The 17145-nt window shown below is 38.0% G+C and overlaps 1 protein-coding gene across 3 annotated transcripts in view; it reads right to left on the bottom strand.

Moving 5' to 3' along the window:
* The window catches only part of nedd1 (NEDD1 gamma-tubulin ring complex targeting factor), a 37871-nt gene extending 21072 nt beyond the window's left edge, over nt 1-16799 (bottom strand). Inside the window, exons 1-7 of one of the 3 annotated variants that reach the window (XR_001924168.2) lie at nt 16608-16799; nt 12318-12461; nt 7735-7829; nt 5285-5401; nt 5003-5143; nt 3012-3241; nt 1548-1746 (exon numbers count right to left, since the gene is read on the bottom strand). Coding sequence is in view for 2 of the 3 variants with exons in the window: in NM_001078988.2 (NP_001072456.2) it covers nt 1548-1746; nt 3012-3241; nt 5003-5143; nt 5285-5401; nt 7735-7829; nt 12318-12461; nt 16608-16650 (969 nt within the window). In the remaining variant the exon portion in view is untranslated. 3 annotated transcript variants of the gene reach the window in all.
* Between the last annotated feature and the right edge of the window lie 346 nt (nt 16800-17145).

Raw genomic sequence — 17145 nt, 5'->3', positions numbered from 1 at the left:
GAGAATTTTAGGTAATGTTGTACAAATAAGACATACAATTTTAGAAAGGTTCTATATATAGAACCTTTCTAAAAAGAACAGGTCAGCTCTCCTGTGGAAAAGTTTACATCATGGGCCAATCAGAATTGGTATTTAATGGAATAGAGCGATGGAATCAGGATAAAAGCAGCACGTAACACAGCTAAGGGACATTTTAAAGGAGACATATCCTATAAAAATTAAGAATGTACCAGTGAATTATACTCCTCTAGATATAAAAGGATTGTGCTTAAAAAAATTGTGTTTTGGACTGATTTATTCCACCAAAACCCACTAGCCCCGCCCATCTGTTCCATTTCCTGCTGGCTGAATTCTCTGGATGTGCAGGGGAGCGGCCCTCAGTACACTGCACTGTAGGATAGGGACCAATCAGCAGGTAGGCTGACCTGATAGGGAACTGAAGCCTGTCTGTGCTTGTGTGACTGCAGGGCTGTGATTGGCTCTCCCCCTCCTACTGTGCTTCTGGCAGGGACTGTTAGGACACACCCACTCTTCATTTCAAACATGGACAGAGAAGTGATAGGATCTATAGGGAGCTCCAATAAAGGGGCCGTTTTTACAGATAGGATTAATGTTTAGCCCAAAGTGAAACCAGCACCATATATTATTCATAATTGCCTACAAAATTAGGGTTTTTCCCACTTATCCAATATGTCTCCTTTAAGATAAGTCTAAGTAATCTAACCCTACCTGTCTAATCTCTTCTTGTTGTCAGCTTGCTTCCCCAGCTATGATATATGTTAGGGGTCCCCAACCTTTCTTACTTGTAAACCATTGTCATGTAAAAAGACTTGGGGAGCAACACAAGTTCATGAAGGTGCCAAATAAGGGCTGTGATTGGCTATTTGGTAGCCTTTATGCAGACTATCAGCCTACAGAAGGCTTTGTTAGATAGTACATCTTGTGTTTATTCAACAAAAACATGCCACCAAGCCAGGAATTTAAAAAGAGCCACTGGTCGGGGATTACTGCTATATATGCAGAAAAAAAAGCACCATAGCCAGTAGCTCCCCAAGAGAAGGGATCTGCTGCCTTATATCTAGCACTTTAGAACATGGCCCATTAACAACGTTGGCTAAAATGAAGAAACAATAAGATGAATTAAGCAGCAGCAAGAAACTAAGTAATTTGATTCAGCCATATACAGTGAAATCAGTCACTTACTGCACAGATATTAAGCATAAGCAGGGAAGGCAGGCTTACCTCATTACCCACTGAGGAGGAGACGGTCAAGGCAGAAATAACAGGAAAAAGAAAGTTAGAACAGAAAAAGAAAGCAGTGGCAAAGAGGGAGCATTTAGGGGTAAAGCAGGGACTGGGAAGAAACACTGGAATAAAAAGGAAGTGTGGGTATAAGGCAATGTCAAAATGACACGAGGAGCAAAAAAGTGAGTATAAGAGAAAGTCAAGTGATGCCCGGGTCAAAATATTTCAGGATGCAGTGCAATAATAAAGTAATAGACAAGCCAAGTAGTAATGAGATGGTTAATTAATATAACTTTTCTCACCTTGTAAATATTGCTGTGTTGAAACTGTATACACTGTACTGATGTTTTGTGAGCACTAACTGTTTTCACAGGCGAACTTAACATTCTTAAATCATAAAGGTAAATCTTCCCACGAGAGGAGCCAACTGCCAATGTTGCACCATCTGGCATGAAATCTACTGCTGTTAGGGGAGATTCTGCCACTACAGTTTGCAGGAGACTAAAAAAAAAACAAAATAAACAGGTAACATTCAGAAACAGCAAAAACTGGACTGGCCTGGGGTACTCCAGTCCACCAGGCTGACACATGTTCAGCAGAGAAAAAAAGCCAGCTTTTTTTTTTTGTTTAAGTTAAAGCATCCATGTAAAAAAGGAAGTAGGAGGAAGAGGCTCGCCGAGCACAAGTTTTCTGCTAACAGAAGCACCAGCCTGTAATATCAGGTAAGCGATTGCAATCAATGGGAGGTGACTAACATTTGCCAACACCCAGTGACTTAGGGGTTCCTGTGTTATAGTATGGTGGCGATTTAGCATATAGCCAAATCAGCTACTATACAGGTATGGGATCCCTTATTTGGAAACCCGTTATCCAGAAAGTTCCAAATTATGGAAAGGCTATCTCCCATAGACTCCATTATAAGCCAATCATTCTAATTTAAAAAAATGATTTCCTTTTTCTCTCTAACACTAAAACAGTACCTTGTACTTGATCCCAACTAAGATATAATTAATCCTTATTTGAGGCAAACTAATCCTATTGGGTTCATTCAATATCTAAATGACTTAAGTTATGGAGGTCCAAATTACGGAATGATCCCTTATCCAGAAAACCCCAGGTCCCGAGCATTCTGGATAACAGGTCCCATACCTGTACTATAACAGAGAAAGATATATACAGTATAATACACAAGAGTTATGAATATTATGTAAATTATATCCTTATAATCAGTGAATGATGATGTCCTCAATGCTTAGTAAGGTACTTTCTGTCTTATGATTCACCTGGCCAGCATAAAAGCACTCAGCCTTTGGGCTTCATAACTTTATATAGCCATGGAGCTCCTTGATTTATATATTACAACAGGGATACATTATTCCTTATATTTTACAATATGGGTACATTATTCCCTATGTAATGGAAAGTCTGCAACATTATTAATCAGTCTCATAAATAATAAAAAAGTAAAAGTATAGGTGCTACATTTAACAATAAAGCTTTTCTGGCAGGACACTGTCCCAGTAAGGGCTATGGAAAAAAAGGCACTTCTTCACTTGATAGTTTTTTGTTCCATAATGGTTCTGGGGGATTTACAAATCCCATTACACAATGCATAGGCAGCAATTAAAAGGTATACAATCAAAACACCCCATGTGCCATTTCCCTTGTAGCCAGGAATTACAGAAACAAAAGTCAACAGTTCACATTATACTTGAGAGAATTTCCTTCTATTTCCTGACCTAAGCAATGACAAAACTGTTACTTACATCTTGCTGGATACATCATAACAAATAATTCTTTTATCAAGTCCGATGGTCACAAGCAACAAGTCATTCACTGGAGAAAAACATATTCCAGAGGCTGGGGCCTTGTGAGCACTTTCAAACACATGATATGGATTTTGGCTATTTGCATCCCAAAGGGTTACACTGCCACTATCAGACACTGTTCCTAGAAGGGACTTCTTAACATAGGAGTATTTCAAATGTCGTATTGGCTGAAAAAATAAACTTAAATTAGATCACATTGATTATTAGAATTTACCACAGATGATAAAAGAAAGAGAAACTATACAGGAAAGATGGCTTCTCCTAAACACACTTTGCTCACTGCATTAAATGTTAGTCTTGAAGGTCCAGAAAGCTAAAAAAGCATATAAATCATATGGCCAAATGTATCCATACACACAATCTGAAAATGTCCGGAACACCCCTGTCAAGTTCCAAACTGTCTCGGAGAACAACGTTACCACAAGAACTAAGTGCCAAGTACCAGATCAAGCAGTAGGATGGTTACTGCCACACAAAACCTTTGTTACACACCTTTAGGGGCACATTTACTAATCCACGAACGTCCGAAAAGCGGCCGAATGCGTTTTTTCGGTATTTTGTGATTTTTTTCGTAAATTGTCGCGATGTTTTCGCAGCCTTACGACTTGCGCGAATTGTCGCGACTTTTTCGTAGCCTTCGCGCCGAGTACGAAAGTTTCGGATTCATTCAAGCTTCAGTATCGTGACTTTTCTTGGGCCAGGTTGGAGCTGCAGAGTGCCATTGAGTCCTATGGGAGGCTTCCAAAATCATGCAAAGTCTGAAAGTTTTGCAAAATGTCGCAAAATGTTCGTTTCCAATCCGAATTTTTCCCATTTGGATTTGTGGATTAGTAAATGTGCCCCCTAGTGTCCACAAAAAAGGTGAATATTCCAGCATAGCACTGCAGTACCAACTATGGAGTACAGTGACATTTTTTAGAATAATGTAAGTCCTACTTTGATGCAGTGGCTTGGGATGGTCCCTTCCTGCTTCAAAAAAATAATTTCCTTAAGCACAACTGGTTTAATGAGATAGGTGGAGTGAAGCGGAAGAACCTAACTAGCCTGTAGACCCCTGATTTCCACCCAACTGAACACATATGGTATGAACTAGAATACCAACCAGAACCAGGCCTTAACACCCACCCTTACTAATGCTCTTGTGACTGAATGGAAACAAATCCCCCCATAACATTACAATATCTAGTGCAAAGCCTTCCAAGAACAGTAGAGGCTGTTATAGCACATAGGCTCAACTCTATATAAATAAATTGGTTTCAGGATGAGACACAGGTGTCTGGATACTTTTGGCCATATAATGTATAACATTCTTGAAGGAAGAGGTTGTGTATTTCAACCTCTCTCCAGGATAGTAACAGTTGTTGTTAAAACAAACTATCCATTAGAACTTAGAGCAATGTGACTTAAATGGCTGAGCTTTACTTATATAAGATAATGCCACATTTGCATTCTTCCTAGTGTCTATAAATGTCTTTCTAAATGGCCATCCATTTAAGCTTGAAAAACAAAATATTTGGTTGAAGTAAGGCAAACTTCATTAATTCCTTCCTGAGGGAGCTTGGACGACTTCTTAGATTGGTGTAACATCCAGAGCTATAGTAAATTCTACAGCATGTTTTTTATATGTAAGTATATATGCATATGTATGAATGCTTGCATGTACTGGGATCATTTGGATGGGTTATGGTAAGTTGTCTTTTCTTTAACACAAAAGTAAACTAATCTCCAGATTACTGCCCAAATTTCCCCATCTGTTGTAAATGAAAAATCTAGAGCTAAAAACCTACACTGTACTGGAATATTGCAAAAACATTAATATATAAGATAAAATGTGTTGTTGTTTTGAATAAAGGAGCACAATATATAAAGAATGCAATTTTTTAATTAAACAAAAAAGGAATTCTATGTAATAATGTTATTTACAGTACCTGGCTGCTTCCATGACCAAAAGGTGTGCTGGATAAATTAGTAGTTACATTATGCAATATGATTTCTCCACTCATAGAGCCCGAGGCAACATAGCAGTCATTCGCATTAAATGTAACACACGTAACTTCATCCTTGTGATCCTGGAAGTGATCGACTTCAGTGAGTGCTCAGAAACAAATACATTTCATTTCAAATACATTCGGCTTTCCAGTTTGCTATGAAAATATTCAGAGCTGCAGGCTACTCAATATCATTTTAGGTTTTTTACAGCACTAACTTACCTTTAAGGATCGATGAAGTCTTTTAGATTTTAAATCCCAGATGTTCACAGTATTATCCAGACCTCCGCTGACTACATATTGCGAACTAGAATTTAAATTAACGCAGGTCTGTTTTTTCTATTGAGAGTAAAGAATATCTAAAGTTAGTCTCACTGCTGCTTTAAAGTGCAAAGTTAAGCATTTAATTTCTACTTAAAATGCTTTATATTTCACTACAACTAATTTACAGACTGGATAAAAACACTTTGGTGCAGTAAACTATAGCAACTTCTGAGCATTTACCTCTGATTAGTGTACTGCAGGCACAATACGTGTGTGTGTGTTCCAACCGCAACAATTCTTTTCAGGGACCCCTGACGCGTTAAATTGACGCGCTCGGGGGAGGATGTCGGGTGGGGGGCCCTGCGGCGGGGGGAAGGCGGCGCGGGCACCTGCAGGGACCCCCGGTGGGCCCTTCACCCCCCATTCCGACCCTGCTATTGTATTAAAGATGTAACATCAAGTTTCCCAGGTAACGCTTTACAGTATGTGTAAAATGCAATGTAGCCAGCAGTCTACTTTCTCAATATTGGGTACACAGGTTTAAACCTCTGAATTTAAACCACTGTATTTTTTTTTCAATTTCTCAAATCAAACTTAAATTGTGTATTCTAAAACAAGAATTTTCTGTATTTTTCTGGCAGGGTGATAAACTGGAAAATCGTTAACATGGTTCAGTTCAAAAAGGGATCTCATTTGCAGCCTAAAAACTATAGGCCTCTTAGACTGCCATCAGTGGTAGAAAATCTTTTGGAAAGGGTAATAAGGGATAGGATACTTGAATACATTGCAAATCACAATACTGGTATGGGACCTATTATCCAGAATGCTCGTGACCTGTGGTTTTCCGGATAAGGGATCTTTCTGTCATTTGGATCTCCATAACTTAAGTCTGCTAAAAATCATTTAAATATTGAATAAACCCAATAGGATTGTTTTGCCTCCAATAAGGATCTATTATATCTTAGTCCAAGTACAAGGTACTGTTTTATTATTACAGAAAAAAAGAAAATCATTTTTAATAATTTGAATTATTAAGTCTATGGGAGATGGGCCTTCTGTAATTCAGAACTTCCAGGATAATGGGTTTCCGGATAAGGGATCCCATACCTGTACTATAAATTTGTGCCAGAGTGGTTTTATGCGTAACAGATCTTCCAAGACTAATTTAAACTGCCTTTTATGAAGGAAAGAGCAGGAACCTCAACGCTGGAATGGCAGTGGATGTCATCTACATGGACTTTGATACAGTACCACACAAAGTTAATGATCAAATTGAGGAATATTGGCCTGGAACAGAATATTTGTACTTGGATAGAGAACTGGCTCAAGGATAGATTACAAAGAGTGGTGGTAAATGGAACATTTTCTAATTGGTACTGTAGGGGTCAGTCCTTGGTCCTTTGCTTTTTAACTTGTTTATTAATGACCTGGAGGTGGGCATAGAGAGTACTGTTTCTAATTTTGAGGATGATACTAAATTGTGCAAAACTATAAGTTTAATGCAGGATGCTGCCGCTTTGCAGAGCAATTTGACAAAACTGAGCAGCAAAATGGAAAATTAAATTCAATGCTGGAAAGTTATGCACTTTGAAAGAAATAATATAAATGTGAGTTGCACACTAATTAGTAGTATGTTGGGGGGGATCCTTAATTGAGAAGAATCTGGGGATATTTGTAGATAACAAGTTGTCTAATTCCAGGCAGTGTCATTCTGTGGCTACTAAAGCAAATAAAGTGATGTCTTATATAAAAGAACATTAACTTAAAGGATGAAAACATAATTTTGCAATCTAAAAGCTGTCAAAGTAATGTATAAGTCAATGGGAGCTGTCCTTATCAAATTGTAAAATCTTTCTTTAATTTCTTTTTTTTGATTTGCAATCACATGAAAATTAGTATTTCAAGGTTTCCGTATTCTTAATTGTATTTGTTGTGCGTTGCATTCGTTCGCATTTTTTTTATTCGGATTAAATAATTGAGTAGACATTCGCGCTTTTTTAAAAACATTACACACGAACATTACACAAATACAAATTTTAATAAATCTGCCCATAAGTAGCCAGATTTAGGGTTCATCATTCTCTCCAATTTTATCTTCCTGGCTTCTCTGGAAAAGAGAAAGTATTAGGGAAGGCAGGTCTGGGGCTGAAAGAGCAGGGATCTCTACAGAATGGCATGGGAATGCTGCAAACTTATCAGTTAAGCATTTCTGATGGGAAAATACTAATTATATAATATATATATATATATATATATATATATATATATATATATATATATATATATATATATATATAATAACCATAAATGTACAAGCCTATTAGACATGTGCTTTGATTTTAATTCCTAGTAGGTGGTCAGCATCTATTAGAGAAGCAAAAGCTGAACATAGCAAGTGTAATACTTACCCCTTCTGCAAGCTCTAACAGTGGAACAGGTTTAGATTTACAGCTTGAAACAACAATTTTATCACCACTGCCAGAAGCAGTGACCAGAAAATGATCTGAATTTGTAGTTATGGACAATGTAATAACATTTGGGATATTTTCTGACAGTGCAAAGCAGGGATATTAGTATTCTCCACATTTCTATCAACAAAGGTCACTTTCAAGTTCAAAAGCAGAAGAACTGGTTATCTAATCTGTAAAATGCCTGAAACCTAAAAATGAGAAAAAAATGGAATTTGCGAACTAGCTTTAGTCTGTGTACCTTTGATGTGAAAGTTTTGCTCAGCTTGCTATTCAAAGCAAAGGCAACTGCAACATTATACTTCTAAAATACAACAAACTTGTCTCTAAATAACACTACTGATGCTGTTCAAAGAGCAGTGCTAAAGTAGGACATAGAGTAACTAGTGTAACAGATATTATAGCCCTGTGGATAACTAAATGCAATTCTCTTTATACTCTGGGAATCCTTAGCTGACAGAAAATTAAACTTTGTTACCTGAACAAAACTAATTGTCGAGAACACTTCCTCAGATTAAAAAAAAAAACACAGCAAGGGCCCTGCAGGATTTCTAGTTCTGTAAAATAAAAATGTAATAGCCTGTGTGGAAGAAAGGCTACATTTTGTCTATCACACAGCCCTTATACTAAAAGGTCTCTTTAGGACTTCTAAAAGCAGAAAATGAATGAGTAGTTGGGCAAAATCAGCTTTATAAGTAACATTGCCATTCTAAGCATTATATGCATCACCTTTTTGTATCTGAAATATAATTTTTTTTAAAGGTACCGTATATAAGCCGATCCGAATATAAGCCGAGGTACCTAATTTTACCTAAGAAAACTGGAAAGACTTATTGACTCGAGTATAAGCCTAGGGTGGGAAATGCAGCAGCTACTGCTAACTTTCATCAAAATAAATACCAATAAAATTACATTAAATGAGGCATCAGTGGGGAATAGATTTTTAAATATTTATTTCAAATAAAAACTGTAAACTAGCTCTGTAAGTGGAGGGTCAACAAAACAATTGTTTTATCAACAATGATACCTTGGGAGCGGGCCAGGGCACTGGAGGGTCTGGTTGCGGGTGGCCTAATTTAAACACAAAAGACAGAGGGTGCTAGTTTGGAGGGACCCATGGCACCTGACTCAAGTATAAGCCAAGGGTGACTTTTTGAGCACATTTTGGGTGCTAAAAAACTAGGGTTATACTCGAGTATATACAGTAATTCAGTTCTCTCTCTCTCATTATAATATATATATATATATATATATATATATATATATATATATACACAGGTATAGGACCCATTATCCAGAATGCTGGGGACCAAGGGTATTCCGGATAAGGGGTCTTTCCGTAATTTGGATCTCAATACCTTAAGTCTACTAAAAAATCAATAAAACATTAATTAAACCCAATAGGATTGTTTTGCATCCAATAAGGATTAATTATATCTTAGTTGGAATCAATTACAAGGTTCTGTTTTATTTCTACATGGAAAAAGGAAATCAGTTTTAAAATTCTGAATTATTTGATTAAAATGGAGTCTATGGGAGACGGGCATTCCGTAATTCGGAGCTTTCTGGATAACGGGTTTCCGGATAAGGGGTCCGATACATTATATATATATATATATATATATATATATATATACATATACATACATACATATACACACACACACACACACACAATATCTACTCTGATTTGAAAATATTGAGGAAAAAAACACCCCTTCTTCTGGTCCCATAAAATTATCTATGGATATTTCAATGTATTTATTTTTAATAGGGGGATATATTTTGCCTCATTTTTAAAAAACATTAGCCATGCTGTCTGTCCTTATTCAGATAATTTTTTGACGTTTAGGAGATGATTCTTATTTTTTTATGTATAATTTTATAGCTATATTTATTTTTGCATACGATTTTTGAGGAATTAAATATGACAGGTATATATCAGTGTGTGAGTAAACACCAGTCAAAGGTTTTTGGCTAAGGTATTTATAATAAAAATTACCTAAATCAGACAGCTTTTGACATTATTTTACTCTATTTGTTTGGTGTACTCTTATTTTATCATAGTCTAACATACTTAACATAGTCACCACCCAATCTTCACTCACCTAAAACCTATAAAGGAAATCTAATCTCCCACGACAATATCCCTATTGGTGGCCCTGTACAGTTCCCCTTGCCCGCTCCCAAACCATACCATAAGTGTGCTGAAAGACAAGAGTTGACTTCTGTCATGTTCATCCACATCACTTTTACTTAAGAACCCAAAGTTTTTGCAAATATTATGAATTCATATTTTAATAATGGTTTAAAACTACGGACCTTTCCTTCCTTTTACTTCCCACTTTTGACCAATTATTTGAATTTGTTCTTATTTCATGCTAGAGAAATGTAGAAGCAAAATTTGTTTATAGGTCATACTGAGAAAATCGAATGTGTTCAGAAATCAAACCCAATAGAACAATACAGAACTGGGGCCCCCAGCCCAATTCCTCTTGCACAGAGTTTAAATCTTCTCTGCTAGGTGATAAAACCTACAAACACCACCAATTAACAGCTGAATAATCTGAACCTACCTGTGGCTTAATATCAACAAATAAGGGCAAACCGGACGCATTGTGACACCTGTATCTATTAGGTAGTTCTGAAGTAATGCTTATGCATGCAAAGTAATCAGATCTTAAATACGGTAAATATGTTTCCCCCTTGAGATTCTTTTTTCAAGTTATCATTGCACATTTTCAACAGACAAAAAAAGTTCTAGACAAAGAGGTCCTACACTGCACAAAAACTAAGCCTAGTTGAATGCAAGTATGCTTTTGCAAATGAACAAATGACCCAAGACCATGGCAGTTCCATGGTTTAAAAAAATATTACGATTTAAAAAAAATAAAATACGGGGTTAGCATCATATGCCTGTTATATGCAATAAAAACAAAAGTATATTGCCTAAGAATTCGTGTTTCCTACAGCAAAGCATTCTATTAAATCAGTACAGCCTATAAAAGAGTTTCCGCAAATAAATATTTTACGATTTATAAACAATGTTGATGGATGGCTCTTCCAACGAATCAATTTAGAAATGATAGGAACAAAGCTCTTGGATACACATAACTGATTTTCAAAAAGCCCCTTAACAATCAGAAAAGCTGTCTTTATGGGTTTGTTTTCTTCATACAATGAAGACTGGTTATTTATGACAGGTCAAAACACTATAAAAATCTAGGAGGGATGGAAGCACACAACACATTGTATTTGGGGCTTCAGCATAAGCTATTTTGCCTTGTTTGTTGTTTAGTTTTGTCTGCATCACTGCAGCTGTGAACATGTGGTAATTGTGCTGAAAGGCAAATAAAACAACTGCCATTTTGACAGGTACACCAATTATTTTTCCTATTACGATGGACCTAACCAATGTCTGTTTATAAAGCGTATAGTACAAGAAGAATAAAGGATCAGGTACTGATTTGTAATTGTTTTCTTAGTTTGCACTAGAGACATACTAAAAGGAAAAAAAAAAAAAAAGATTTGTTCACTGAGCAGAAATGGTCCATTGCCCTAATACAAATTGACTCTGTTTCCATCAATGACTCATTAATGCAGGAATCACACAACACAGAAAGAAAGCTAAATCCATTAACTCATTTTCTATTCTTCAGACATAGTTTTAAAGTGCATTGGGTTAACTTATGAGATTTTGGTTGATTTTCAAATGGAGTCATTAGATTCATGATTCTGTATATATCGAAGAGTTTACTGGATTTTGGAAAATGAAGGCCAACTGAACGAGCTCATGTAAAAAAAAGGGGGCTATATTTTCTCTTCAGTAAAGGTCCAAGGACTTTTTATGGTATAAGTGCTTCTTGAGTAAGGGTCTTTCTCCTTGTTTTTAAGTGCTAGTAATGCCACAAATACATGCAGTACAGGTGCAGGGATCCAAACTTCCCTATGATTTTAAACCTGAAACAGCACAGATACAAAATATAAACCTACAGGGCAATATTACCTTATGTAATCATTACGGGCAGTAAAGTTTTAACCCAATATGTTTAAAAACCTCCTTACATTACAGCAGTTGTGAGAAGTTGTGACCAAAGAAACAAGAACAAAAAATTAATAATTATCACATCTACAACCAATAGTTCTCCATGCTTTGTGTGAGGATGGAATCATTTGCTCATTTTAATATGATGTGAAATAATTTAAACTTGTTAATACATCAATATGTCAAGAATGCAAAGAAAGAAATGCTAGAACAGCTTTTAAAAAATGTTCTTTTGGCTGCTAACAACATGGGCCTTTTCCAGTTGTACCACAGCCTTCCGATGGAAAGTGTAACACACTTTGAAAAGAGGTGCCGTTTCACCTGTACACATTTTTTTACATTATATGATAACCAAAAGCACAAATTGTTATAAAGTTTTTTTGGGACCTGAATTTGAGAAAAATAACTGGTGTCACTTGTGCAAACAAAAGGGTTACTCATTAGTAAAAGATCTGCCACATGACTAGTCCAAGGATACTGTTACTGCTCCAACACAAGGATGATACTGGGTGTGATGTATTGTGTGGATTGAATTGCTCCACCATAGTCATGGATGAGTAGTCCCATATTTTAAGATCATCTCCAGCTGATGCAAGTCTGATGTTATCCTGCATGGTGGTGCCTAAAATCAAGAGGAAAATACACAAGAAAAACATATTGAGAATTACAAAATGCAAACAGGTAAAAGGTTTATTACAACAGGTACATGTCAACGCAGGGCAGTATCAAGTTTAAATACTTTAAATCTAAAAAACGTAAATTTTGTAGCCACATATGGGCTGCCTGGCACCATGTCACCTGTCGTATAAATCAGTTAATTTTTTAAATTTTTATTTATTTTTTTAAACTTTTTTGATCTCGCAAGCATTTTGCTTAGTTTCAAGACTGAAGTGCTTCTTTCAGAGCTTGGCGCTAAGAAAGTTTCTATATGCAATAGTTGCAATTATTGATGAAGAGCGCAGAAGAAGCTTATCCTGCAACCACCAACCACTGACTCACGACCTGCTAACCTACATCGACCCACATCTGCAAACCCTACTGACCAAATCTCCCTTTTTTTAAAGGAGATGTAAAGCTTACATTTGCCTACAATATATATCAGTTGGGCATGTCTCCCCCACTGAATATATCCCCTCCGTTTGCCAGCACCATCACATTTTCCTAAAGCAAATAGCAGCTTTCACCCGGTGGCCATTTTTTCTCTGATACGTAATCAGTTACATTTATTTGAATCTGCAAACAGCATACACACACACACACACACACACACACACACACACACACACAGACATTCAGCATACATTTCATCAAGAATACAGGCTCACACAGGCACAACTGTCTTTGATAAAAGTTCTGCTTTGTTTGAGCACTGTAATTGTAAAGCAGAGCTCAGGAGAAAAAAACTAAAGCAGACAGCTAGAGCTAAGTTTTTATGGGAACCAGCAATGCCATCTCTTCACTAGCTGCTAGACTGGGGGCGTGTTTAGTAACCTGAGTTTAGAACAACTGAGCATGTCTGGCAAGCCAGAAATTAAAGCAAATTCCTGAGGGAGGGGGCCAAGTGGGTTACAGGAGGAGAAGGAAATCTAAGTGATTAAGGAGATGTTGAAGCCTTACTATTAACCTCTGGACAACCACTGAGGCTGTTCACTAATTAAATTTGTGTGTGTGGGGTTTACATGTCCTTTAAATTAACACCTAGGTACCTGCAAAACACATATGCTAAACTGAACCAGCAAAGTTTCCTATAGCAACCAATCAGATAGATAAAAAAAGTAAAGCATTCAGGCAAATACCAAACCGAATCCTAATTAGTATATGTTAATTAGGTTTTAGAAGGGTTAAATGTCGCCATGTTTAGTTGACAAAAAGTTCACAACTTGGCCAATGCCAGTCTCAACAACATGTGTAGAGGTGCGCTGTTCAAAGAAGCAGATAGTAGGCAGATCTACTGCAGAATATACCTGCCACCTGCCAATGAAATCAGCACAGGGACAGGCAATGTAGGTGATGATGACAGCACAACAAGCTTAAAGCTGCCCTGGAGAGAAGGGGGTATGCTCTAATACAGGGGTCAGTTCACGGGCCCTAAGACTGTTGGGGGGCTGTACTACAGTTTGAGGCTCGAATATAAAATGTCGTCATGCCTAAGAGACTAATGCTTTTGGCAGTCTGACCAGAGCCTTTTTTTCAGGTACTATCAGTATCCTATTATGTTATAGGCCTTAACAAGAAGGCTGGTGTGAATTTGGATTAGTGGACAGGTGGTGTGCTAGACAGAAAAACATGGAGACAAAGTTTAGCCCAGAATCAAACCCCAAAGTTTGCTCTTAGCCTGAGCACAGATGTAAACTACATAAGCAAATCTACAGACACCTACGTCTGCAAAATCTGATTCCAAACTTTAGTGATTCTCAATCACTGGCTCATAAGCAACAGGTTGCTTACAGACCCCTTGGATGTTGCTCTAACTGGCCTTATAGGAGGTGCTTATTTTTAAATTCCTGGCTTGGAGGCAAGTTTTGGCTGCATAAAAAACAGGTTTACTGAGAAACAGAGGCTCCTGTAGGCTGCCAGTCCACATAGGGGCTGTCAAATAGCCAATCACAGCTATTATTTGGCATCCCCAAGTACTTTTTGAATGCTTGTGTTGCTCCCCAACTCTTTTTACATTTAAATATGGCTCAAAGGCCAAAAAGGTTGGGGACCCCTGCCCTAGTGTATTATTACTTGAGCCTCCCGTTGCTGATGTAAAAGCCCTTACACTTCTGGGAAGGCTTTCTGCTAGATGTTATGACTGAATGAAAGCAAAGAGAATTTATAAAGTTGGGCACTGATAATGGGATCAGGGATTGCTATAAGGTGGTATTCTAGTTCATCCTACAGATATTTAGTTGGGTTGAGCTCAGGGCTTCCTGCAGGACAGTTACTGGCAGCTTGCCAAGATCATAATTACCACTTGCAGCTAAAGTCATGGTAATCAACCAAATATATGCAGCAACAAATGATGGAAATGATGGTCTCACTTTGGGCTGCATGTTTCTTCTGACATTATCGGTGAAGGGCTTTTCTGGTGCACAGGACACTTACCCCCCAAAACATTATATGTCATTGTGCTATTCTAAGCACTTAGGCCTGTGCCTTTTATTATCGGTTTCAATCATTTTACTAGATAAATAAGAGAAACAGGACAGCTACTGGGTCAGCAGTGTTGATGGCCCTTATTCAGCATACATTTCATCAAGAATACAGGCCCAAAAAGGCAGAACTGTCTTTGATAAAAGTTCTGCTTTGTTTGAGCACTGTAATGGTAAAGCTGAGCTCAGCTCAGGAGAAAAAATTTAAGCATACAGCTAGAGCTGAGTTGCTATGGGAACCAGCAATGCCATCTCTTTACTGGCTGCTAGACTGGAGTGCCATTGAGTCCTATGGGAGGCTTCCAAAATCATGCATTTAAATTCCAAAGTCAGAAAGGTTTTCGCGCTGTTTACGATTATTCAGATACGTAAATTGTGTAACTTTTGGATCGCAACCACAATATTTTTGTACAACCATGACATAAATTTTCGCGCAATTTACGCACATCAGAAATTATCGTGACTGATAATTATATATATTGACTTTACATCCCCTTTAATGTTTGAAACCCCTGTTTTAAAACCAACATTTTGGCCAGATTATATAGTATTGCAAATATACCGGTATGTATATATGGCTTTAATTTCAAGACTCAAAAAAAAAAAAAAAAAAAAAAAAAAAAAAAAAAATCTGCCATATGTCATATAAACACATATTAACCAAAAGTGGTTTCTGTACCAGTGTGTGTATATTTTATATATATATATTAAAAAACGATGACCAGCAACCAATGAATTGAACAAAAAATGTTGTATTAAGTAAACATTTGTGTACAACAGACATTTCAGTCCCTGTTTGGGACCTTTTCCAAGGTCTTGTGAAAGGCCTGATTTATATAGATTTCAGAGACATACACAATAAACAAAACCAAAAATACTTAATACTTTTTTCCTTCTCTTCATTAATAGCTTTAATAATATAATGAAACTATGGAAAGACATTAAAAACATGAGTGTCAAAAATACATAATAACACATGTAAAAACTATGGGGCAGGGGGAGAAAACCAATTTGTGACTAAGTGGCCTTGTTTCTTTTACCCAGACTGAGTCAATCTGGAAACATTTCCAATATTTTTTTTTGCATCACTTTCAAGCATCACCTTGCACTCTGCCACTGGTAAGTCATAATGTATAGGAGAATGTTTGATGTATACACCATTCTGTTGTACAGTACTGCCACTGTATAAGTACTAATTAATATAATAAACATAAGAGCGGCATGCAGATTATGGCGTATACACACCTCACAGAAGTCAGAGGTGTTTCCCCTTAGAGCAGCTAATTTCACCCAGGAGCCCCATTCCTACAGGCCGTACAGCCCAGTGACAGGGTAATAGCATTGGTACCCCAGCAGCTCCGTGCTGACACAAATACAACAGGAAAGGGTGAAAGCTTTAGTGCAACGTTTAGGAAACCGAGCAGAGCTATAGCTTGGCGTTCCCCACACGTACCGCATTGGCTGCTTAGTGACAGTGACACACAGGTAACACATTATGTTCAAACTATTCGAACCTCCCGCCAAACGGAGCCCACATGAGATACCAGGCCATTAAGATCATTCGTGCCCTGTTTTTGAAGGAGGAGGCGATATGCAAACCACACCGCAGCCCCCAAGCCTCCGAAGCTCACCTTGCAGCCGAATTCTTCCCCCTCCTCCTCCCCTACTCTCCATCCCGGGTTCGGGCAAACCAGCGTGACGTCACATATGCGTCCCAACTGCCCATCGCGCCCTTACGCGCTCTACGTGCGGGTTCCCGTCACACTGTGGCCGCACGCACGCAGATACGCAAAAGGGAAGTGCGAGTGCATACCTCCCAATTGTCCCGTCCCGGATTGAAGCGGATCTGTCCCGCTCTCTAAATTTCCCCTCTCTCTACTCTTCGGCTCGTGACGTCACACTCATGTCTCTCGGGAGCCACAGCTTTTGCATTTAGGTGAATGCGGTGCAGAAGCTGCGGCAGCCGCAGGGGGACGCTGGGGAGGACGTTGCGGGGAGATGAAGGATGTTGGGGAGGCTGGGGGATACTAGGGGGGTGGCGGATGCTTAGGGGAGCTGGAGAATGTTGGGGTGGACGCTGGGGGAGGACCAGCGATGTTTTAGGGGGCTTTGGGCTGGCTAGCAATGTTTCAGGGGGCCCTGGGCTGGCTAGCAATGTTTCAGGGGGTC

This window comes from Xenopus tropicalis, chromosome 3 (genome assembly GCF_000004195.4).
Source record: "Xenopus tropicalis strain Nigerian chromosome 3, UCB_Xtro_10.0, whole genome shotgun sequence".
Lineage (NCBI taxonomy): Eukaryota > Metazoa > Chordata > Amphibia > Anura > Pipidae > Xenopus > Xenopus tropicalis.
Note: the sequence above shows the minus strand (reverse complement) of the source record. Positions and strands in the feature narration are given on the sequence as shown.